The sequence below is a fragment of the Poecilia reticulata genome, chromosome 16, assembly GCF_904066995.2.
Source record: "Poecilia reticulata chromosome 16, P_reticulata-male-v2, whole genome shotgun sequence".
NCBI classification, from domain to species: Eukaryota; Metazoa; Chordata; class Actinopteri; order Cyprinodontiformes; family Poeciliidae; genus Poecilia; species Poecilia reticulata.
In genome coordinates, this window is record NC_088845.1 from 9,193,903 (window position 1) to 9,219,892 (window position 25,990).

General features: G+C 35.4%; 1 protein-coding gene across 3 annotated transcripts in view; it reads left to right on the forward strand.

Moving 5' to 3' along the window:
- grik3 (glutamate ionotropic receptor kainate type subunit 3) overlaps nucleotides 1-25,746 on the forward strand; it is a 120,600-nt gene extending 94,854 nt beyond the window's left edge. For all 3 annotated transcript variants that reach the window (XM_008431115.3, XM_008431114.3, XM_081597397.1), the window contains exons 11-16: nucleotides 829-1,052; nucleotides 6,487-6,605; nucleotides 13,415-13,632; nucleotides 16,881-17,106; nucleotides 17,382-17,632; nucleotides 18,910-25,746. In XM_008431115.3, the coding sequence (XP_008429337.1) occupies nucleotides 829-1,052; nucleotides 6,487-6,605; nucleotides 13,415-13,632; nucleotides 16,881-17,106; nucleotides 17,382-17,632; nucleotides 18,910-19,275 (1,404 nt within the window). In that variant the 3' untranslated portion in view covers nucleotides 19,276-25,746. The remainder of the gene's footprint in view (nucleotides 1-828; nucleotides 1,053-6,486; nucleotides 6,606-13,414; nucleotides 13,633-16,880; nucleotides 17,107-17,381; nucleotides 17,633-18,909) is intronic.
- The last annotated feature ends 244 nt before the right edge of the window (nucleotides 25,747-25,990 follow it).

The window sequence follows — 25,990 nt, forward strand, 5'->3', positions numbered from 1 at the left end:
GAGGGCACAGACATTTTTTTCATACCACTGTAGTTCAGGATTTTGGATGGATAATTCTAACACATTAAAATCTAGATCCTTTGATTTATGTAGTTCATTTGTGATTTTTGCCTGCTTGTTATGCTGCTAGAAGATAAACCCTTGCCTGTTTCAAATATGGCCACTCACCATTGTTTTAACTACATCCATCTCTACTGCTTCCCTCTCCTTACCAATGGACTTTAGATGTTCTCTTATAAACTTACTACACTTTAAATTTCTCTACAACTTTATCCCTGACCTGTCTGATGACTTTCTTGGTGATCATTGTGGCATTTGTTCCTTAATGTTCTCCAACAAACCTATTAGGATAAATGCAGCTGTTCTCTGAAGGCCTGAGATTAAATTAAACACAGTGGGAGTTTATTAACTAGGTGATTTCTGAAGGATTTGATGCTCCAGATTGTGCTTAGGTATATCAGAGGGGCATTTACTAAATAAATGTACAACACCCTTCAGTTAAAATACTTTTCCTTTGTTGCAATTTCACAAAAAGTGTGAACAATTCTTAATACTTCTGTGAAGTACAATAAATCAAAAGTTGAGATTTTACTAGCTCAATTAACAAACAAACATATTTTTTGACGGGCTGTTTTTGATCCAAAAAGTAATTTCGAGTGTCTTTTATGAGTAATCAAAGGCAACAGAAGCCTACGCTAACAGGCCAGCGTTTCAAACCTCAAAAAAGAGATTTGACTGTTGCAGACTGTTCGCCCAGGATAGCCAAAATTAAACTGTTGGTCTGAAAGAAGAAATCTACAGCTAAAACGTTTAATTTTCCCTTTTCAGAGAGCAGACTTGGCAGTGGCCCCTCTCACCATTACCTATGTGCGTGAAAAAGTCATTGACTTCTCAAAGCCCTTCATGAGTATGGGCATCAGCATCCTGTATCGCAGACCCAATGCCACAAACAGCGGCTTCTTCTCCTTCCTAAACCCCATGACTCCAGACATCTGGGTGTACATTCTGCTGGCGTACCTGGGTGTTAGCTGTGTTCTTTTTGTCATTGCAAGGTAAGTACAGATGCTTTAAGCTGTTTGTCCTTTCAGTCCTTCATTCCTCTCCCCATGTGGTTTTCAGGAGTCACAGTAATTTGCCATGTTGTTATTACGGGCCGAGCTTTGAGTACATGAGTCCAGTTTATCATACTGTGTTAACTGCTGGGTAGTGATCAAGGCAGTTATGTCTGCATGGGCTCTCTACAGCTCAGCAGTGTGAAGGCGAATATATATATATAAAAAAAACCTTCAAGCATAGTTTTAAAGTCCCATCCGGTAAGTAATTTCTGGTTTCCTACATGATGTCTTTGGGAATCGCAAGGGGGCTTAAAAAGACTTTTGAAGAATAAGAAGAAGGAGAAGAAAAAAAAGACAATCTTGTGTAATTATCATATTCAGCAGCATAAAAAAAGCATTCGCACCTGATGTGAAATTACATCTGAGGAGTTTATTTATAGTTAATCATCCACATTTACATATTTTATAAATTATGAAGTTCAGGTTGTCAGCGTAATTATTTTTTGTGGGGGATTATCTGTTTTTTTTTTTTTTCGTTTTGTTTTTTTTGGTCATGAATACGATTAATATCCTTTTAGTGTCACTGCCTGCATTTCCTGCTGCTTCTCATGCAAAGTGGTGCTTGAGGAAGTTCTAGAAAACAGACGCTGGAGGAAGTTCAAGGGCTTGAGAGCAAACAGCTGCACTCCTTCATCCTCATTTGCTTCTGTGAAACTAAACTAATTTTGGAGTGGCTATACATAAGTTTAAATCATCTTAAATTTTTGCAATCATTCACTAAAGGGTAGCCCAGAGAGCTCAGTGGCTGTATGTGCCAGGAAGAAGTAAATTGCTTTAAATATTCTTAAATGTATATAAAAATTAATGTACAGGATAATTACAGTGTTCTTTCAGACAGAAAGGGGTAATTTTAAAGGGATAATAGACACTTCAGTGTGTTCTTAACAATATTACACCTAAACTGAACCGTGATAATTATATTGCGTAATATTGTTTTTGTCAAATGTAAAAGTTTCAGTCACATATAAATACCAGGATAACAGGAGCTTCCTTTCATATGTGTGAAAGGCTTAAAATGAATATGTATTTAGTTGCTGTAAAATAAATTTGCCATGTAAGAATTAAAGTTCAACTTTAAATCTGTATACATCATGAAGTAAGGGAAAAAACTTTTCTTTTTTTTTACCAAAAAAAATCAACAACTCGTCCAAAATACAAAAATTGAGACATGTTTTTCAATGCTTTACTTTAAGCTACTTCTGTCAATTGTACCACACAATGGAAAAGACAAGAGACCAACTTATTCAAAATAAAAGTGATTTGACACTTGTCTGTTGTCCAAAGAACAATTTTTCTTCAAAACGTTAAAAACATTTTTAAACTAGTTTGGAAGAGAACCTAAGTTTGACTTGACTCTATGCCCCCTGAAGAGGATGATAACAATTAATGAACTGCTGCAAAGAGTGGTATTTTGGGATCACTCTTTATTTTAAGGCTTTTGTATTTTCTAATTATTTTGTATCCCGCTATCAATCTTCAGTGTTCAGAAACCAATAAGCTAATTAATAATATAAACACACTCAAAGTATATCGAAGTGGAACTTAAATTCCCTTTAAGTTCCACCTTAAATTTACACCTTAAATTCACTTTAAGGTAGAACCATAAATCCCAACTTAAAGGGAATTTTAAATTTGCATTAATTTAAATTTATGCTCTGTTTATTTGTTACATTGGGATAGTTAATTTAGCACAAATATATCCAGGCAAATACCTTTCTTTTGTTTTGCTATTGCATTTTTTTTTTTTTTTTTTTTGTAGAGATGCTTTTTGTGTGATAACACATTTCTTCCAACGGGATGTAAAGGTGTTCTGAAAGTGAAGTTGTTTTACTAATCCATTTATTTTTACATTTTATACTTTGAGCAAACCTCAAATGCAAATAAATGTATGCATCTAAAACTGTATGTCAATACAATCCCAATATAAAGTGCTATTTTTTGCTACTGAGTATCACAGTAACATAAAGAGTAAACAAAAGTTTAACTTTATGTGCATATTTTGTTCAATATAGTGAAAAAAGACACAGTGCCTAGATACTGCACAAATGGATATCGCCAGATATTTTTCATAAAAATGTATATATTTTGCTGCTTAAATTAGGACTATATAAACTGACACTCAGTCTTGGACAATAATGATTTGTTGGCCTGCAAGGATTTAACTGAGAAATTGCACAAGAACGCAGAGTGGTTGAATAATTGCACAGCATAACAAAATCTATGCATCTGTTCATTGATAGTCAATTTCCCCTTTTACTTCCTTGGTTCTTTTGTGATCAGTTTATTATTACCTTAATGTGATTAATTGGGTGAAATGAACTTTTCTGCAGTACGAAACAGTGTTCTGTTAAACACATCACCTATGGTTTAGGTTAAAGGCAAAATCTCTAATGTGCAGTTGAGATTAATAGTGACCTTGAAATTTAATTCTACATACAACACATATATTATAAAAATAGACTTGGACAGAGTTTCTTAATAAAAAAAACAAAACAGAAATTTTGACTTATGTTGTGTTTTCATATAAACATATTTCTAGATTTCTTCCTCGTTGTGCAAGTTTTAGGACTGTAAGCATGTGATCTGAGGCAAACCAAAGCCTCCAATAGACAATAATCTTTAAAGAAACTAGCAGAGAAAACAGAAGTAAGTGCTCCAATCTTATATACGGCCATTTAAACCTATAGGCACCACTCGTTTTAGAACATACAGTTCTTGCTAATAAGTATTTGTCCTCAGCATATGTGCAGGTTTTATGGGCTTATTGATACTGAGCTCAACAAAGTTGCCTCGTAGTCATGGCAATGTGCACAAATTGACCCCCAAAATTCTAACTGGAAGGCACTCTACCATTAAGCTATGGCCGAAAATGTCTGAAATAATCTTCCAATATTGTCTCAATTCAAGAAATGCACTCAAATCATTTGTGGCCATTTTAAGGCTCGTTCATGTGTCTTTCAGCTGCACAGAAAGTCTCTTTGAGTCTCTGCCTCTTCAACATCATGTAATTATTTGGCAATGGCTTTCCATTTTAACATTTAAGTAACACAAAATGAGGCTGAAAGGATTGATCGAAATGGTGACAAGTCAACAGCCAGTCAGAGCCTGACTGCAAATGCCGCCCAGGTAAAAGATAGCAAAGTAGTAGAATATAACTTATCACAAAACTTCACCTACGAAGACTATTTGTTCATGTAAAATAAGAAATATCTGATAGATTTTTTTTCCAAAATAATTCAATACATATAATGTTTTTTTTTAGCAAATAGATATGACATTTTTAAAGGAAATGTTCATAATCAGTCTCACGCAGGTCTGTCTGGATACATTCTTAACATACATTAGAGATGTATTTTACCAAAATAAAAACAACAGTTTTGAAAGAAAACGTTTGTAATCGGCTAATCAGTGACATTTCATTCAGCAACTGCCTTCAAAACCAATGTTTACCCTAATAGTATTGAAAAGATTATGGCCAATAACAAAGTAAATGGCAAATGGTTTCACATTCACATGACATTTAATACCCTATCTGTGTATGCATGACTCATTGGTCACCTTTAAGCGCAAAACATGTTTTAAAAAGGCATAAGGATTACCAAAGGTAATCCGTAAAAGCCGGTCCAAAAGATTTTCAAAGTATTTTGATGTCCTGTTTGATTAGATAAAATAGATATTACAGCTGTGAAAAAATTCTGGTCAACACCTTGGAATGGCAACACAATAATGGAAAATATTATTTCAAAACAGCTAAAGTTAAAAAGAAATGGCAGACAATTATTCAGTCTTTAATGTGGAAAGGTTATAAAATATTTAGGGCACAAGCTGTCTGTGTAAACCTACAGCTTGCTAAAATGGGCAATTGGGTAGTATTTAGCCAAGAGCTTTCAGTAGTTTTCTGTTTGGCACATAGATATGCAATAATAAGTAACATTGTTCAAAGTTCAGGAATTTCTTGCATCAAACTGCTAAACTTTAACAAAGATATATTGTGACTTTTGTCACACATACATTTCATTCTCTCAAACTAACTTTAAAGTTAGACAATGATAACATGAGCAAATATGAATGCAGTTTTCTAATGATAATGCCATATTAAGGAGAGAAAGCTATTAAGACTAAACTGGCTCTATGCAAAAAAGTAATTGTCTTCTAAATCTGATTGTTCCAACCTTGGCAGCCAAAGCTACCCTCAAGCTTTTATGGTAATTGGCTCACTATTCTTTGCAGAATTGTACAGCCAAACTAGAGGGTTTTTAAAATATGACCAGTCTGCTTAAGGTCATATTTAAATCTAAGCTTTGACTAGGATTCCAGAACTCTAGATAGACTTGCTGATATGCTTTGAGTTATTGTCTTCCTGCATTTGGGTTTAAGGTCACAAACAGATGATTTATAGTTTTCACAATTTCAGAAGTTCTTCTACAAAATTGTGTGTTGAGATGTAACGGGATATGGAACTTTGAATTTACTCTTCCTGGAATATTTTCTGGAACGTTTCAAATTCAACAACATCTTTAGAAGGAAATTTGATATGGTCCTTTGTTTTTGTTTTTCCTGTGGTTGTTTTTCATCCATGGATGCCATTTTTGCCCCAATTCTTTCTTTCTGTTGAATCATGAACATTGACTTTAACTGATGCTTGGATGTTACTACTGGTGAAAAACATGAAGAAGATGACAGGAAGTAGTAGGAGTGTGATAGTTGCTCTTACGGTTGTTTGTCAACTTGCAATATTTTAGATCTGGATTTGTAACCCTTTGCAGTCTGACTTTGTTCTGATCTGTTTTTCTTTGAAAATGTGGTACTTTGAGATTATTTAAGATTGCATTATATAATCAGGATTATTTCTAATAGTCAGTCAGTAATCTGGGTGTGGCTTGTGAAATAGTCTTTTCACAAAATGTGGTTAATCAAAGTTAATTTCCATTTAACAAGGGGGCAGTTACTTTTCACATAGGACTAGTATGAGTTCGCTAGTTTATCTGTTAATCACATTACAATTAAAAAAGAAAAATCCTTTGATTTATTGGGTAGCCTTTGTGACCAAAAAGTAAAACAAAACAAATACTAACTTTGTTAGAAATATATTTTCCAAAATTTATAGTTAGCACTGGACATCAAAAAATTTTTTTTAGATCTATTCCGATAAGAAGATTGAATCAGCGTCTTCAATAAAATTGTAACCACAGTGTAGATTTGTTTTCCTTTTTTTTTAACCAAGCTAAAACATTGTAGTGATGTCCACATTAGGGATTTTAGTCTGTTTCTTTTTTTTTTGTTTTTAATTCTTAAACAGCCCAGTGAGTTCAGTTCTGAGCTGACATAATCTATAGAAACAATATTTCAACCTGCTCTTCCTCCATCCCAGGTTTAGCCCGTATGAATGGTACGACGCTCATCCCTGTAATCCCGGCTCGGACGTGGTGGAGAACAACTTCACGCTCCTCAACAGCTTCTGGTTTGGAGTTGGTTCCTTAATGCAACAAGGTATGTCAGCCAACACGGCTGCTTATCTTTTCAAAAACAGTGTAATCATCACATCACCTCCTCCTCCTCATCATAAGCTCCTAGTTTGTGCCTCTTTAGCTGACAAGCTCTGAGATTTCCTTCACCCGACTGTTTCATAAGACGTTTACCTGTCAGGAACAACTGCAGGGCTCTGTCTCACATGACAGACAAAGGCTGTTGTCACCTAGCTGCTGTTTAAAAAAAGCAAAGAGTAGGTGGCAGGTACTTGTCAAAGATTGGCAGGTTGGGATGGAAAACATTGTTGCATGTATCTCCCTGTAACGCAGTCACTGGCCCTGTTTAAGAGCATCATGTGTTGGGAGAAAAAGGGTAAAATGAGAAAGAGGTTTGACAAATGTCTTTTGTCAGCTATGCTAGATTTTGCTGGTGTGATGTTTTCAACTCATCAGTACCTAGTGTTACCAACACTAGGTACCTAGTTGACCTAGTGAAAGAAATGTATATGTCTGACTCATAACTCACAGTGTACAACCTGTTTTTGTTCTGTCAGTGCACTTTTGTGATACCATTGCAAATCTTACGTTGTGAGAATGTTGACTCTCACAACATGCAGTTCATTGAGTAGATGTGTGTCACCATGTTTGGTGTTTATACCTTTTGTACTTTTGTTAATACTTAGATTTATGTAAAAAAATATATTTTTCCAACATATAGTAAATGGGGAAGCTTTCAAACAATTGAAACACCTCAGGTTCTTTAAATGCTAAATGCTAGCTTTCAACTAGCAACGATTTTCAGACTCTAAGCAAGTCCCAAGATGTTTGGATTTTAGAAAACAAGTCAGTGTTTTATCTTTATTGTTAAATGACAGTTTGTTTGATAAATGTTTCAGTCAAATACTCCTTTTCAACAATGACATTGCCCAATGTAGGGTTTAAATGGACTCCTACCTTCCACATTTTTTGCAAACAAATTTTTACTACTGCCTCAACTTAAGCAAATGTAACTATTTATTGAACAAAGAAAATATATTGTCTTTAACATTGTTTCCCTTTGACATATTACACAATTCGAACTTAATGACAAAAACAAGAAAATATTTTCAGCTTTAAAGTCTTTAATGCTTACCACTAATGATATCAGTTTGTACTATCTCTACTTAGAAGTATTTTTGTTTTTGCAATTTTCTTGTAAAATCTTTGTTGTTTATGGCATTTTGGTCAATTTGAGCTCTTCCTCTTCACTTATACTATTCATTGGTGATTTGAAGGACTAAACATTGACTCAAAGAGCTGATTGTTCAGAGTATACACAAGGAAGGGAAGTCTTTTCCTTCTGCAAGGTATTCCTTGAAGGGATGAATAAGTAGAGGAAGGGCCAGGATTTACATAATGGAGTTAACTGCGGCGAAAAGGACCCAAGTAAGAAAATGTTTAACCTCAGTGTAACAAGACAAATCAAGAAGGTTTAGTTAGGCTCAGTGGATCTTTGGCTGCAAGGATTGCAAACACATTCAGCAATTCATTAAGCACAGAAACTCGGCGGCACTCTTGTGAAACTGCACAGCAGCTCTTCCAATTTGCTGATACTGGCAGAGAAATATGAGAGCAGCAGAGGTACGCTGCGAGAGGGAGAATCAAATCAAAATGAGCTAGTTAGTTGCCTATATTATTAAACTAAACAGGGGAGAATTTTCTATTATAATTCATAATGTGGCACACACTGATTTCTGTAAATGCCAGAGCTCCACTGTTTCTCATTTTCAGGTATTGACTGAAGCTCCTGCTGTTAATCAACTCTTATTCATAGTTCCTTGATTTATTGTTTTGTTTTTGTTTTTTTTACTTTGAAACATAAAAGTTCATCCAAGGTTATGAATACTGCATATATGCACTTAAAAACAGTTAGCTAATTGGCCAAATAGTCCAAGGCATCTTTCAAATTAGTGCATGAATGCATCTAATTTTAAAACTGACACCGTACCTGGCTTTCAGTGACACCGTTTTTGCGACAGCGCCTTGTAACACATGCTGCACAGCGGTATCTGTAGCGAGGTGTATATTTTGTCTGTGTCACATTAACAGACACCCCTTGCTTGTCTGCCAAACACGGTGACAGCAGCTGAGGCGGAAGCCATTTCCTTGACATGTTTAAAATGCAAATGGACGCGTTTGAGGAAACCCGCAAAAAAATAAATAAATAAATAAAAAAAATCTGCCAGCCTGTCTGTGGGAGGGAGGTGTCAGAGACAACAAAAAGAACATAAAATATCAGGAGGTGCAAAAGCACTCAGATGCCTTCTCGGAGGTCTGGGTTTCTCACAACAAACACATATGATTATTTTTTATAAATTGGTTTCTTCCTGTAAAATGTCTGAAAGTATGTTTGATCTAAAAAGTTAAATGTAAAAGCAAACATAACAACCTAACAAATTAGTCTTAGATTTTGCCTTCAGCATCTTGAAATTGTCTATTTTTGAAAATTAAAGACACTGAACTCAGTATCTCTTAGAAAAACAAATATTTGTAGAGAAAGAAAAATCAATTCTTTTTTGCAACTCCAAAGAATCTCCAATATTTCCACAAACATAGGATATTAATTTGTTGCAATCATTTTTCAGACAGTATATTAGTAGATCTGACTCTCACCACATGAGTAATGATACTAAGATTAGGACAGAAACTGCAGTGTTTTCTGGTATCAAACCAAAGAGATCTGAATAAAAATGCATCCCACATATGAACATATGTTTCAGTTCATATTTATGAACTACTTTATGTTGGTCCATTGCATGAAATACAAGTAACGTAAAATAAAGTTTGTGATTTTAACCTGACAAATGTTAATCTCAAAATCAAAAACCAGTAATTCAAAACATTCTGTTTTGGCATATTTGGCTTTCGGCAAGGTTTTTGCAATATGCTGAAAAACACCAGAATTAACAACAATCTTTGCAAATTTGTGCTTTCTGTGTAATAAGACTTTGTTTGACTATACAGTGTTGGAGAAAATCATTTCAGCTCAATGACACGATGCAGAAATTATGTGAATTATAAAGTTTTTAGTTTTGGTTTGAGATTCATTTCATTAGATGAGACCCTCAGACACATAATGATATATAATAGTTCCAATTATGAGCTTTTAATCAGGAAAATACCAACTTTCTTATTTAGCAAAAAGTCACTCTTTTCAACACAATTAGGGCTTAGCTTCAAAAAAGAATAATTTTTATTATGTTTTTCACTTTCTGTTCTTTTTTTTTTTATATTCTACTGGAATAAAGTCCTTCAGTATGAAAACAATTCTAAATTAATGCCTATTCAAATGCTATGGTGATTTATTGATAATTAAAATTATGTCCATGTTAATTGTTTTATTTTGTTTTTTATTAATAATGTTCAATACAAAGTGAATCAGTAATTTCATGCATAGGTGTGATCAAAGGAATTAGCTTCTAGCACTGATTCTCATGGGCAAACACAGATTTAATTTAGCGATGGGAGGCATTGCTGGTGAGAATCAATGCTCCAAACCAGGGCATCATGTTTTGTTAATAGTTGCTGAATTACATTAAAAACTCTTTTAAAGATATTTCAGAAGTCATTGTACTGTTATCCATTTGCACTATATTATGTGTTTGTTTTAATTTTTCTTGGTTTACTATTAAAAATTAACACATCAATTTAATGTAAATATATCAAACATAGTAATGATTCCCTGACTGGACTCATCATATCATTTGGAAACAATAAATGACTCCTGTCATCGCCTTAAAGTAACAAGAACATTTCTAAATATATCTCTGCTTAATTTTATCCAGTCTTAATCAATTAAAAAAAACACTGAATTTGTAAAAACACTAGGAAGTGGCAATTAATGTAATCAAGAATTAATTTTATAATTAATCACATAAAGCTCTACTTTGATGATTTAATTAGGCAAAAAGGAAAAAAACAAACAATATAAACAAAGACGCTAATTGGTAACACTTCTGCTCTACAAGTTGGAAGGGAAGTGTTTTTTGAATTAGAAACTCAACATTCAAAATATTGTATATGCAGATTTTTTTTTTAAAAAGGTGTTTCTAAAGCTTATGAGGTTTACAGCCAGGAATATATGTTAATTTGAGTGGAAAAGTAAAAGAAGGATACATTCAAAGTTTCAGAGCTGACACTAGAGAACAGGAAAACAGAGAGCCTAGAGTAGGTCAGCTGCTGCTATTGTCTTCCTCAAAACCTACTTACATTTCTGGTCAGAGAGATAGTCGGCTTCCCTCCTCTAGGAGCGTTTCTGTCTGCACAGAGGTCACTTGCGGACCTCCAGTTGTCTTGTTTTCAGGTCTCTTGGATGTCTTGGAGAATCCCCACTTTGGATTCTGAATCAGGTCATACCCTTGAAGAAAGTCAGTGAGGGACACTGTTATGTCGGAAGAGTGAAGGGGAAAAAAAAGGAAAATGTACTAGAAATGAAAACAGAAGTTCATACCCAATTAACAAGGGTTTAAATCATTTGCCTAGCAGCATATTGACATATGGTAGGAGGAAGCTGGAATGGAACAAACAAATTGCATAATGACATTTGCCAAGATGACAACTCTTTCCATGGAGTCACAGTCATTTCAAAATATTACAATAACATATTGTCAACTTAATTAGACTTCTCATTGATTTGTCTGGGGCAAAAATAAATAATAATTGTTGGTTCTGGTTCTTTGTGTCTGAGTCTCAGAACATTGAAGTTCAGTCGACAGCATCCGGGAAGTAGTCATCAACGACGTGCCGATCAGTCAATCAGATTAGATTTTCTAAGTCAGAGGTCCTCAACCTTGGTCTTCAGAGCCCACAGTTAGAAAGAAAGAAAGAAAGAAAGAAAGAAAGAAAGAAAGAAAGAAAGAAAGAAAGAAAGAAAGAAAGAAAGAAAGAAAGAAAGAAAGAAAGAAAGCTTGACAGAAGACAGAAAGCAGAAGCTTCTGCAACAATTGGAGGCATGCAGTCTTTTGAATCAGCTGTGCTGAGTGGGAAACATCTAAAACATGTAGGAAAGGAACATATTTTTTTTAGCTAGTTAAGCTAATGTAAAAATTCAGCAATTTAACATACATGATTCCCATCACAATTTTCTTTTCAAGTATAATCCAAACAGTAAAATTTACTTTGAGTAGGCAGTGCAGTATCTAGTGAGACATATAATCTTTCGACAGCTAACAGTGTGAATAATGGCCTCTGTATGAGTACATTGGCCTGGCTTACAAATAATGACCACTTCCTCGGAGAACAGTATTGTACCGTATCTTGCCACCGTTTTATTGTTGGCACCATATGACTGATATGCTTCTTGTATTTATTGGAGTGTTCTGATGCAGTGCCATATATTGCTCCACGCTGACAACAGTGCTTTATAGTGTGGAATTCAATTGAACTACCCATGGCTTCACTTCATTTTTAGTGTGACCAGAGAATGTGTCTGGATCTTGCCTCTCTGAAGTCATTGTGAATTAAGGGAAGCTTCTATCTTCCCTTGTTTGTAACCATGTAGAGTCTTTGTCAAACCACAAAGGACGAATCCAATCAAATTTGGTAGAAGAGGTTAAAGAGCTGACCAGGCTGCCCGCCTTCTGTGGGCTTGTTACTCTTCAGAATTGCCCTCATAAATCTTCTCAGTAAAGTAACAGAGTGCACAAAGCACAAGGGTATTTTAAAGGTTGTCAGAGATGAGATATAAAGTATCTTTAACACCAGTCAGTGAGCCATTGTAAACATAGTACTGCTCAGAAGAGACCCACTCAAAGTCAAGGCTGATGCAGAGCTCTTCTGTCAACATATTGTCTTCTATTTTTTTTTCTTGATGCAGACTCTGATTGTTTTTTTTTCATATTTATCAGTAATTTATCAGTAATATGTATTTTTCATTGGGTATAACATATATATATGGGTATAACATATATATATGTTATACCCATATAACATATATATGGGTATGTTATATGGGTATATAACATACCCATGTTATATACCCATATAACATGGGTATATAACCCATGTTATATGGGTTATATACCCATGTTATATGGGTAATGGAAAATGTTTGTGGTTTAAGTCCTTTTAAAGGTGTATCTCAGCAAATTACAGTAAAATTCAAGCATTAAATAGATTCAACATTGACATCATTTTAAATTCCCAGCACTTGTTTTGGTGATTATGGCTTACAGTTAACAAAAACAAAAAGTTTTGTTTCTCATCAAATTTAAAAATAGATGATAAAAAGGGGTTTTAGCGCATAAATCTTGGCCCACTGATAAGCATCTCAATGCACTGTACAAAATATACTCTTAATACTTGGCCAGGGTTTTTTTGCATGAATTACTGCATCTGTATGGGCATGGCATGGAGGCAATCAGCCCGCTCTGCTCAGCGTTTACATACACCTGATAACACATTATAGATATAGTGATTTTTGTTTTTTGCAGGCATTTGTGCCTGCAAAAAAAAATAAAAAAACAAATAAATATATATATATATATATATATATATATATATATATATATATATATATATATATATATATATATATATATACTAAAACCATAGGAAATAAATAAATGTATTTCTATGAATTTTTCTGCTCCTAGTTTTAGCTCACATTTTGACTATCTTGCCCTGCTGACTTTAATTTCCATTTACCAACTCGCAGCCCCTTAATGAGAAGCAGTGGCACTGCCAAAAGCATTTTCAAGCTAATTAACAAAAATGCAAGCAGTCATGTTTCTCCGTTCATTTAACTCGTTTACAGTATGTTTCTCTCTTTCTCTCTCATGGTGTTGCACACAGGCTCAGAGCTGATGCCCAAAGCCCTGTCGACCAGGATAATAGGTGGAATCTGGTGGTTCTTCACGCTCATCATAATATCGTCATATACAGCTAATTTAGCAGCTTTCCTTACCGTGGAGAGGATGGACTCACCCGTGGATTCAGCTGATGACATTGCCAAGCAGACCAAAATCGAGTATGGTGTGGTCAGAGATGGAGCAACAATGGCTTTCTTCAAGGTAGATAACAAACCTATACAGAGTAGAACACAATAAGTGATATCAAATACATAACTAATATTTTTCTCAAATTCTAGAAATATTATTTTGTAAGTATACAGCCTGTGTAGTTCACCTTATATATAATGTGCACATTGGTAAAGACTACTTCTGGACAGCTATGCAGAGCATATTCAAGATTTAAAATGTTATTTTTGGAGTATCTTTAATTCCACATATTATATAAAAATATTTTTTTTAATCTATATTTTCTGTTCTGTAGTTACAATGTCTTGGAAACCAGATACACAAACACTTGTGATCTTTGCATAGCTGTATTAAAAAAAGAAAGTTTGGGGATTATTCCTACTATTCAAGAATTTTTAGTAATGAACAAGATAAACAGGTGGCTAATTACACATGGCTGAAGTGCCCTCTGCCAGCTCTTGCCCTTGCAGAGGGGCTTACTGATGCTAATTCAATGAGGCAGAAAAGGCTGATAAATGATATTGAAACCCGGATGTGCAGAAATATTTTTTTCTGGTATGTGCTAATGGGTTCTAACCTTAATGTGGATTAGAGAAAAAAAATAGAAAGTAAAAAAGAAAAAAAGTTTTGACTTTTCACTCCAATTCAAAAATCAAAAGGGTAATGATTGAGAAACTTCTGGCTCAAATTCTGTCCAAGAGGTTTTTAAAATTTTCAAAAAGTAAATTTCCTATAAAAATAAAAAATAGAATAAATACAAGTTACTAACAAAGTATATTGACTTTAGATCTACTGATTCAACTTTTGTGGATGTCTTTTGAACTAGATTTTGTAAAGATTTGTTCTGTGCATCATGAATTTGGATGATTCTGATTCTTTTTAAAATGAGAACAAAATTGAAAATACTTATGTCTTACTGTCATGTGGTCAACTATTCTTTTATATAATGAAAAGTATGTGGGGAAAAGTCCATGTAAGACATGGCTTACTATTTTAAAACAAAATCAAAGTGTTTACAGAAATAATATTTTAAACTCTTATAAAGAATTATTTGTGTTCCAGGCAAAATGTAGATCTTTGTCTTGTTGAAACACTCAGATTTTAAAAGCATAGCTCAGTCTTTTTCAATCAAACCAAAGAATCTTGTTGTCTGTGTGACCTGGCAGAGGCTACATAAGATGCATTCGGTGATTAGAAAAAGATCACATTTTTGAGTTTTCAAAAAAGCTGTTCCAGGATCCAGGCTTTTCAAGATTAAAATCAGATTTTGGTCAGCAGCCAATTTGTTAGCCATTTAAGGAGCTCATTAGATGATTAGCTCTAGGCAGGAGGACAATAACTTTGGTCATTGTGATAATAATGTTTCACAAAGAAGCCAACGTGATCAGAGTTGTGCTCCTGATGCGGGGATCATTTTGCCTTTCTTGCTTGGTAAACATTTCACATCCAAGCAACCAAATGTAAATATAGTCATAGCATCAGAAAACATGATTAAAAGTCATTTCACACAAATGGAACTGGAGCATTACCATTGAATGTTAAAACCAATTAAAAACAAAGCAGACACTACTTTATATTGTATACTTGATTAACAGTGTGTATGAATAATTTGTGATCTATACATCTTCAACAAAAACGTAAAATGCCAGTAATAAAACCAATCACCAAGTTATGATTGTTTTAAAGAAATTCCAACATTATTGCTTTATGGGTTATGGTTTGCAGGACAAATGTAAGAAATGAGATCAAATAATCCATTGCATTAACTTTAGAGCTTTACTGATGGTGGGAGGGGGTTTCCATGGTAATATGGTGAGATTAATTAAACATTTAGCAGCATGAAAAATAAAATGGTGAGTGCGTATAGGTTAAAACATTTGCAAGTGAATCTCAGTACATTAGAAAAGAATGTATTATAAACCAAAGTCATTGTGGATGACATGAACTTACTTTAGAGTTTAAAGACTCTATGCAGACTTAAATACTGTTTGTTACGGAGTGAAGCTTCTTCAAACAAAACGGAGGCTCGTATGTCTTTTACTGAACCTTTCTGTTCAGTTCTTTATTGAAGAGAGAAAACGGCGACAGCTGATAACGGCAACAGCTGTTCGTAACCAAGACAACCAAAATATCAACAAAGGAAGATAGTGACAAAACAGAACCAGATACTTAAGCATTCTTCAAAATAAAAGACTTCTTCTATTCAAATAAATCATGTCTTGCACTTAAATATATTTCACTTCATCCTTGTAATTATATACAATCATGTTCAATTCAATTAATAATAATCATGTAATTTATGCTTAACATATAATTGTAAATCAGTCACTTATCATACTGAACAACATATAAGTGTAAAAAAGTCACAACACTGTTACTAACTTCACAAAGGTTTGATTAATTTACAAATGTAATCCCCCATAAAATTGCATCTTATGCTGTAAGCCGTTTTAAAATTTTGTGAGTAAAACTGTGAGTGACAAAGCAAGAGTCACATCATAATAACATCATTATATTCGTGCTGCACTTTCTTCCTTAAAAGTGTGTGTGTTGCACAGAATGTGCTTGCACTACCTCAAATTCTTCCAAAGTGGCAGTTGAAGACTGCTAAAAACATAACGATAAATGGTTGTATGCCAACTTAAAATATCTCTGCTGAGATCGCCAGGACTCGACTGTTACTGGATTTAACACCAGGAGCAGATTTCTTATAAGAGCATCTCACACAATTTGAAATGCCTCATAGTTATTAGACAGTAATTATCTTGGATTAGACATGGCATAAATGTGACCTCGCAGAAAATTGCATGAAATACCTCATAGACTGATGCAAGACGAATGGAACGGCATTCTATTATTGCTGCTTCAGTAACACTTAAGAGAATAGATGTGTGTGAGCTTCAATTCGTCGTTCTTTAATCCTGTGATAATGGAGATCTGAAAAGTAATCATTTAAATCTATTTGGTTTTTAGCTAAATAAACCACTAAGAGCTGTAGCGTAATTACACATACCATCTGTATAGTCACATATTTTTAGCATTCAGAAAATCTCCCTCGCTACTGAAGAACAACCCATATTTAATAGTTTATTTTTTCACCTTAAACACCTTTGGCTATTGCATTTTAAAAGCTGCTTTATTTGAGTTCAGCATTTCTTCTGTTAATAAAAACATTGTGTGCTTTTCCAGCTACTTTTTCTTTGCCTCCAGCATCAAAGAATGTTAAAGCGTAGTTTGGAGATTAATTTACTTTTACAACTTTCTTTTTCCATCCCTCACAGAAATCAAAGGTTTCTACATTTGAGAAGATGTGGGCCTTCATGAGCAGCAGGCCGAGAACGTCTCTGGTGAAGTCTGTGGAAGACGGGGTTCAGAGGGTGCTGAAGTCTGACTATGCACTCATTACAGAGTCCACCACCATTGATTATATCACTAGGAGAAACTGTAACCTGACACAAGTGGGAGGGCTTATTGACAGCAAAGGCTACGGCATCGGCACTCCCCTCGGTAAGACTCATGAATAGCCTCCAAATTACATTGCAGAGCTCCAGCAGTATGAAAAATTCAAACCCTTTTTGTAAGTTAGGTGTGTTTTTTTTTTTTTTTTTTCTTCCTGAAAGATGAGGGCAAGAGAAATAGCCCTTAGATGCAGCAGCAATGCAGGGTAAAAAAAAAGTAGCTTCTCGTCAAGACAGTGTGCCACAATGTGTTTATGAACCTTATTATCACAGAGTCCAGCTGGCATTTCATCCAAAGTTAAATTGACCTTATGTTGCTTGCAGGCTCGCCATACAGGGACAAAATCAGCATAGCAATCCTCAGCATCTTAGAGGATGGGCTTCTCCACGTTCTGAAGGAGAAGTGGTGGAGCGGAAGCAGCTGCTCGGATGAGGAGCGTCGTGAGACGGGCCCCATGGGGATCCAGAACCTGGGTGGTATATTCATTGTGCTGGCATCTGGTCTGGTGCTGTCTGTCTTTGTGGCAATTGCTGAATTTATCTACAAGCTGAGAAAGACCGCTGAACGTGAACAGGTATATATCTCCACAGATCATGAATTTTAAAGAGCATTTTCATGAATTTATTCTCACTGTGTGGTTTTGAATGCTGGTCAAAAGCATGATGTCAGCATACTGTAATTATACAGGGCTTCAACTTATTTTACCCATATGAGTGCAGGTCAATCAATTCGGATGTAATTTATTTCAATACTTCCACATATATTTCACATATAACAGTGGATCCAGAATGTTTATAACCCTTATTAAAATGCCATGGTAGTTTGACTTATAAAACATGAAAGAAGTTTCTTATAGAGAAAGCTTCTAGGCCAAAACAAAACTTTAACTTCTGACTCCTATTTTGAAAGATGGTTATATTGCCATCTCATAAAATCAAACCTTTACCCATCATGTCCTGGATTGCTTTTCTCTAGTTGGAACTTGGGTTTTGTCAATATGCATTGAATCATGAAATATTTCCAAAAATAATGCAGTTTTGACCCCAAACCTATAAAACCAGGTTACTGTGTTTGATTTGTATATTTAAAGTGGAAAACAGATTGAGAATTATTTATCCTGACCTCAATTTTCATTTATCAGAAGCATGGTATTTTATAAGTGTTGCACATTAGAGTTCCTCTGTCTATGAATTTCTTGTTTCAGACTAAATTGCAAAAATGAATTAACTTTATAATGCTATCCTTATTTATAAAGATGCACCTGTATTTTTACAGAATTTAGGAACCACAGCTATTCTCGTATGATTCTTTTTCTGCATACCTTAAAGCTATTGCTCTATTCATAGCTTTTGATTCAAAAAATTCATAAAGGGATTTGCATGCCTTTCTTTGACTAATCCCTTGGAGTACTTGGCCTTAGCACCACAACATTTACTCATTTAACTGGCATTACTACAAATTGGAACAGGGAATTAATCCATTATTAGTCATTGGAGATAGCAGAATAGCATCAACTCCTTAATGGTGTAAATCAATAATTTTGAGTCATGCTGTGTGCATTTTTGCATGCATTTTCATGTATTATGTGTTCAGTGCCACTGACACAGCAATATTAATGAGCTATGTGCATACCACATGTGGTGGTGAGGTTGCAGTGTAACATTAATGACAGCCAGGCGCATATGCACACAAAGCTATTAAGGCAACATGAGCGCTCCACATCCATTTCCTGCTCTTTAGACTGTAGACACCCTCTGCTGTCAGAACAATTTAAAGCTAAGCCATTTACCCCCCGTCCCTTTCCCCTCTGCTCCGCGTGTCCCTCCCCGGATCCTCCCTTTTTGCCCAGAGGTCTTTGTGCAGCGCCATGGTGGACGAGATCAGACTGTCGTTCACCTGCGAGAGACGGGTGAAACACAAGCCTCAGCCCCCGGTCATGGTGAAGACGGATGCAGTGATCAACATGCACGCCTACAACGACCGACGACTCCCAGGAAAGGACAACATGAGCTGCAGCACTGGGATGACTCCTGTGTTCCCCTGACAATGTGTTCCCCGCAGGGCAAGAACCTCGTGAGCAACATTTCAGGGGCGGTGCCGCAGCCCAGGGACAATGGCATAGACGGGATCACCAGATACATCATTAACAACAGTGACATGGGAACACTTACAAAACATGGGCAACTCAAATTGGCAGCATCAGCCACACAGGTATGACAGACACCACTGTAATCAACACTACAAAAGATACTTGGTTGTGGTTGTAAAGGTTGCGCAAGGGGCAGAAAAACAACCCGACAAAGGAAACGGTACACCCAAATATGAATCAGTCCAAGTCTGATGTTTACATATGTACCACAAGAGAAAACACAATATTCAGTGGACCCTGAGTCACTTAAAAGATTAAAAATTTTATGTGAAAACATGGCCTGGCAAATGATAAAAAGGCTTTTTGAAAATGGCAATAAATGACTTTGATACAGTTCCAGAAAGATAAGGGAGTTTTGTTATAAATCATGGTTATATATGAAGTTCTTTTGTTGAGCCTGTTGATTTCCACAAAACTGAATGACCTTTGGCAGCAGAAAGTGTTACCTCAAATATGTACAGGTTCAGCTGGGTGTCTGTGTCATTTAGTGTTGGCAACACTGTGACTGGTAGAACCTACAGCAAGATGTGAAACAGTAAATTTACATCTGATGTAGCTGTGATGTGTACCTAAAAATATGATCATACAAAAACAGCCGCAATCACTCATGCAGAGTGGATTGTGGACACATCAGCTGTATATTAACAACATAAGATTCTAACTTGGGATATTTGACATGATTTTTGACTTTTTTTTTTCAAGGTTCATTTTTCTTTCAAATTACTTTGTACATAATTAGATTGTTACCAGATAACATGTTGATTGCCAAAGACCTGACCATTCAACAGATTTATACTCATAACATCAAGAGCCAGAGCTGATTAATAACCAGGTGTTCAATTAACAGTGAATTGGAGGGGCTGAAGTGGGACTTTAAAGGACTCATTCTGCAGTTTATTTCCTGTAACAGGTATTCAAATCTAACTATCCGTGGTGATGGCTAGGCATGGCTCACTGTGTGATTCCACTTATATGATAACCTGGAATAAAGAACACAGATTTCATACAAAATCTGAAACTAAAGAACACAGATTTCATACAAAATCTGAAACTAAAATGGATAACAAAATCCTGTAAATTTTAGTAAAAAAACAGAATAGCAATGCATATTTTTATTTGTACTAAGATGACACTTCAATTTTAACATAATAATTTGATCCATAGCATTTCTTGACTATCTTTTTGATTTTGATATGTAGACTAAAACAAAAATTGGGATCATCACCTGTGAAATTGAGCATGGATTTTTAAGTGCTTTAATTTACACCGCCGAGGCATAACAAAATGATTACTGACAGGTGAAGGCAAGAAAACTGATTAGAATTTCAACTTGATACTCAGTACCGGGTGAGATAAATTTGTAAAGAAGTGAATATTTAATATAGGAAAATGGGGAAGCGTATGAATTTGAGTAAGAGTTTAAGAAGGGCCTAATTGTGTTGACTTGACAACTGGATCAGAGCATCTACAAAACTGGAGCTCTTGGTTTGTGGTCTGCAGCAGACAGTTTCAATTTAAATTGTCCAATGAAGAAAAGCAATGAACTGGGACCACAGTCAGTCAAGGCTCATTGATGCACATGAACAGAAAAGGGTAGCCTGCTTGGTCTAACAGATGTGTTGTGGCTCAAAATGTTAAAGAAGATAATACTAGTTATGAAAGAAAGGTGTCAAGAATGTCCAATGCATCAGGGATTGTTGAGTAAGAAACTGCATAGCTTCAGATAAGTTTGGGTGCCCATCCATTTGCTGACCCCTGTCTACTGCCTCAGATCTGGAAACAGGACAGTGGAAGACTGTCCTGTCATGGTTCCCCTGAAGGGTGTTTGTTTATTTTTTTTAGTCTTATTTTTTACATGGATGGCCCTTTGCATTGCCTATCTGGGATATACAAAGCACTGCAGGAAAAAAGGCAAGCCAGCACAGGCCATGTGATGCCTTGGGCAATGTCCTGATGGTAAACTTTGAGTTCTGGGATCTATGAGGTTGTTGCTTTTTCATGTACCAGTTACTCAAGCATTCTTGCAGACCATGTACACCCTTTCATATAAAATCATTTCCCCTGATGACTGTAGGCTCATTGAAAATGCTGTTCCATGCCACAAAATAAAAAATAGTTTTCCAATACTTTGATTTATCAAATTGCCCTCCAAATTTCCCAGATGTGAATTTAATTGAGCACCTGTGGCATGTGTAAGACAAACAAGTCTGATCTATGGAGGCCCCGTCCAAAAGTTACAGGACTTTCATGACCTGTTGCTAACATCTTGGAGCCAGATACCACAGCAGACCTTCAGCGGTCTAGTGGAGTCCATTATTTGACTAGTCATGAATGTTTTGTTAGCAAAAGCAAGACCAACCCACTATTTTTCATGTGGCAGTAATCCATGCTTTATTACCTACAATATCTATTTTCTATATTATTCTCCTTATGGTGTAAAACAAATATCGCACTGATATTAGCTAGTGGTCTACCTGGCTATTTGCTCTTGTTGCCAATTGGCAGTTGCTAGAAGCTAGCTACCCTGACAGGAGGGATCATTGGCACTCCTTCACTTTTCTTGAAATATCTTGTTTTACCCAATAAACATTTCTTTACAGCTTTATTGTAAGAAATGAAAAATTATTGAAGCCATCTTTTGGCAGTGTCCAGAAACAGGTTAGGGAGAAGTGGTGTTTCATCAAATAGACCAATAAAAGTGCTGAACTGTCTGAACATTAAACGGTAAGGCACATTGAAAAATGTGAATATTTCTTGCCAGTCTTCTCAGAAAGTGAAACCCATATTATATAGAATCATCACATAAATAATGATATATCACAAGCCTTCATTTCTTGTAATTTTGATGGCTATGGTTTAAAGATAAAGAAAACTCAAAATTCACTGCCTCAGAAAATTTGAATATTGTGAAAAAGACCATTATTTAAAATCCCTGGTGTCTCAGGGTAATTAGCTAATTAACTCAAAGAACCTGCAAAGGTTTCCCGTGCTTTTAAAATGTCTTAATCTATAAAATGACTATTTCTTTATCTGAGATGACTGGCAAGAAATATTGCACTTTTTCACAATATTAGATTTTTCCTAGATCTAGCTGTCATATTATAGATTAATGGAATGATATTACTCTAACTTGATTATTAAAATTCAGTATTCCTTGTTTCCAGTAAACAATCCATACCTAACCCAGGCATTGCAGCTTTGTCAGTTAAGCCCTTACATTTTCTTGAAACATTGTCCTTTTAGGCTGTTGTCCTCCCATGTTTTCGTGAAATGACAAGTCTGCACATAAACTAAGTTATATAAAGTAATCTCTGTGATAGGGTCTCTCTGATCTTGAATAGCATTTTTCTTCATAAAATTGTGATTTTGGAGCAGATATAATTTATTTTTAGTTTAATGACTTTTATGTCAGTGGGCATAATATTTTACAAGGTACAGTTTATGGACAAGAGCCACAACTTCAGTGCCCCCCTTTCCAAACTGTTCCAAACACAACACAGTTGTTGGCTTTGTTTCTGTAGTTTCTCCAGTCTTTACCAGTCTTTATTTTTTAGAAAACATGAGTTCTGTTTTATATGAATCATTTTTGTGGGCAGCTTCAAAATTCATATTGAAATCCTTGGTAGACTCACTGACCGATGCCCTCCAGCAGAAACACTCCTCCCACAATGTTTCATAGCATGATGTCTCCTTAAGCAAGACTTGTGTTGACTTTGACAGTTTCCCGTTGGATGACTTTGCGACCATTTTGTAGTTGCTTGTGCCACTGCTTTTTCCTATGTTGGATCGATTCTGAATTGTATTGCACCAATTATCGTATTTTTCGCACTATAAGGCGCACCAGATTATAAGGCGCATAGAATAGATGTTACAGTAGAGGCTGGAGTTACATTATGCATCCACTAGATGGAGCTGCACTAAACAGAATGTCAACAAAACAGTCCGACTCCGGTCAGCGAGGAGAGCCTTCCGCAACTGGGCCGGGACGTGGCCGGACGATGGTCACCCTTCTCCTTTCGCGCACAGCATGTTCATGGAGAACGTGGGGCTAAATGACCTGCAGGCGACCTGATTCTAGACGGTCGGAAGGTAGATAGGTCAGTTAAACTTTATTAATAGATCACAAACCAGCGTTCTGACAACTATCCCAGCATGCACTGCGCGCTTCTTCTCCTACGGGCGAAAATGAAGTCGGCGGCAGCTTACCGTAGTTGTTAGACCTGTTGTGGCTCAATATTGGTCCACATATAAGGCACACCAGATTATAAGGCGCACTGTCGGCTTTTAAGGAAATTGAAGGTTTTTAGGTGCACCTTATAGTGCGGAAAATACGGTAAACATTCAAGAAGTGTAGGTGCTTGAAAACCTGCAACTTCAAAACGTTACATAGTGCTTTTCTTGTCACACCGTCCACTAAAAGCTCTTTTACAGTACAAGTTGCATTCGCTCAACATCCCAAACAATGTCTGACTTGTGATTAAATGTTTTACCAATAGACACTTTGATCAGCATTGACTAAAACAGAGAACATTAGATAAGGTTTTGTGTTTATCCACCTTATTCCTACAAGCTTTAAAGACAATGAACTTTAATTGCATTGTAAAATGAAAATAAACTTTTTGTAGACGACTTTTATACCCTAAATAAGGGCCATCATGAGTCGTGGATGACCAGCCTAGGTAACTCTTTGCAAACCAGTTACATCAGAAGAAGTATGTCTAGCTAGCAAAACAAATTTTGTTACTTCAACTTCTGCTACCTTCCTGGAAATGGCACCAACAATCAATACTACAGCAGCAGCTCTGGGTATAAGGTGGATATCTTAAGGGAATAAGAAACTGGTATCTACTGAAAGTTAAGTGCATTTAATCAGGCTATATTCATTAAATTCTCAACTGCTCTTTGGTTGATTGTGACCACAGAGTGCCTGGATGCCGCATTTTTCAAACCCATTTTCAAACCCTTTCCATGTCAGGTGTAATTTACAAGATTTTTGAAAATAAGTTATTTTATTTTTGCAAAATTAAAAAGAGACATAAAAAAGGCTTGGGTATAAAAGAAAAATGAACCACTTTTGAAGGGGATCTCAGAATAGTTGATTGATCGGCTTAATTACCTGATGTGGACATATGCTGAAAGACCGTATGGTAATTTGAGAAAGAACAGTCAATTATTCTTGTTTGCTTGGACTGTAATGCCTACAAATTTTTATCTCCAGCAAAATCACCCAGAATAAAGATTGGAGGAGTCTGTAAGATGCTATAATGCTGAAGCAGAGAGAACATTGAACCTCTGTGAGGTTTAGATTGTCAATACACAGTGACAAAAAAGAGAAAATATCTATCTATGATTCAAGGAAACTTTGATCTGTAAAATTTAGCATTGGTTTGGTAGAGACTCGCTGTATAATTGTTTATCGATTCTCTTCTGCTAAGTAGAGTATGTAGATAAGATTGGCAGGAGAAGATGTATTTTACTAAATTTATACAGTTATATATTCATTCTGTTCACAAATATGTTCTAGATGCTATTTATTTCATCAGGCCACTTTACCCTTCCTCCCCACTTTGTCCCGAATCCACTTCCCCCAAACCCTGTTTATTTAATAGAAATGCGTTTGAAAACGATATATTGGATTCTTTTCTATCTAGATGAGAAAATGTATGTAAATCGTCTTTTATGATGGCTAATATATTTCTATATGGTAAAAATGAAGTTGAGAGATTGAGCTTCCCTAAGAGTTCAAGGGATATTCCCTCAGAGTAGGCCTGCGTTTCTTGTGTCAGTGGACCTTTATTCTTCACAAATCCCCCATGACAACCTGGTCTAAGGTGTAACTGCTGCTGATCTACGGTTATGCTATTGTACCGTCACACCGATGTGTACTGGAACTTTTCTTGCAAGGTGATTAAAATACTTTTGAGACTCATTGTACAACATTTCTTTAATGTCTGGCAACAACAATACCTGAATGAAATTTTGTTGATTCTAACATGGCTGGTTCCTGAATATAAACATCTTTTTTTTAAAATAAACAATGTGAATAATGTCATTTTATACAAAACTGTAAGAAATGTGAGAGAAAAGTAACAGAAAATGTAATCTACATAAACCTGTTCTATTACCTGTGTGTGATAAATGTTTTTATTTTCATCCTTTTTTTCATTTTTACCTTTTTTTTTATTTTCCTTTCTAGCCCCAACGCTTCTATCATCTGGCAAAAAAACCCTCCCAAATATATGAGAAATATGTTGGTGCCAACCAGGGTTTTCTTTGTGAACATACAGACTTTCTATGAATATAGTTTTTGTAAGATTTTGCTAAGAAAAGATGAAAAAATTATTGAAAAAGTGGGACAGGTGTATTTGTTTTCATTGTAACTGTACGTGTAAAAAGAGCATCTTAATAATACACTGGAGGGTTTCAGCAAACTACTATAGAAAACTTACTGAACTATTCTTTTTAACACACTGTGAATAAATTAATTGTACAGTTTGCTGTATGGGTTAAATGAAGTTTTAAATAAAAAATACAACCTACCTGTTCTTCTACTGATTGTTGTTATGCGCTGAAAAAAAAAAAAAAACTAACACGGGAAATAAAAACGCATTATTTGGACAATATTTTGGTTGTACTGTATGTGAAGTGGTGTCTGTGTTTACATTTGTAGAAACGGCTACAGCAGTTTCACCTACAATGTGAGAGCACATCATATAACACAGACAAAGAGGAAACTGCAGTAGCAAATATAGTCTCTCTTTTTATTGTAAATGTTTTTCTAAA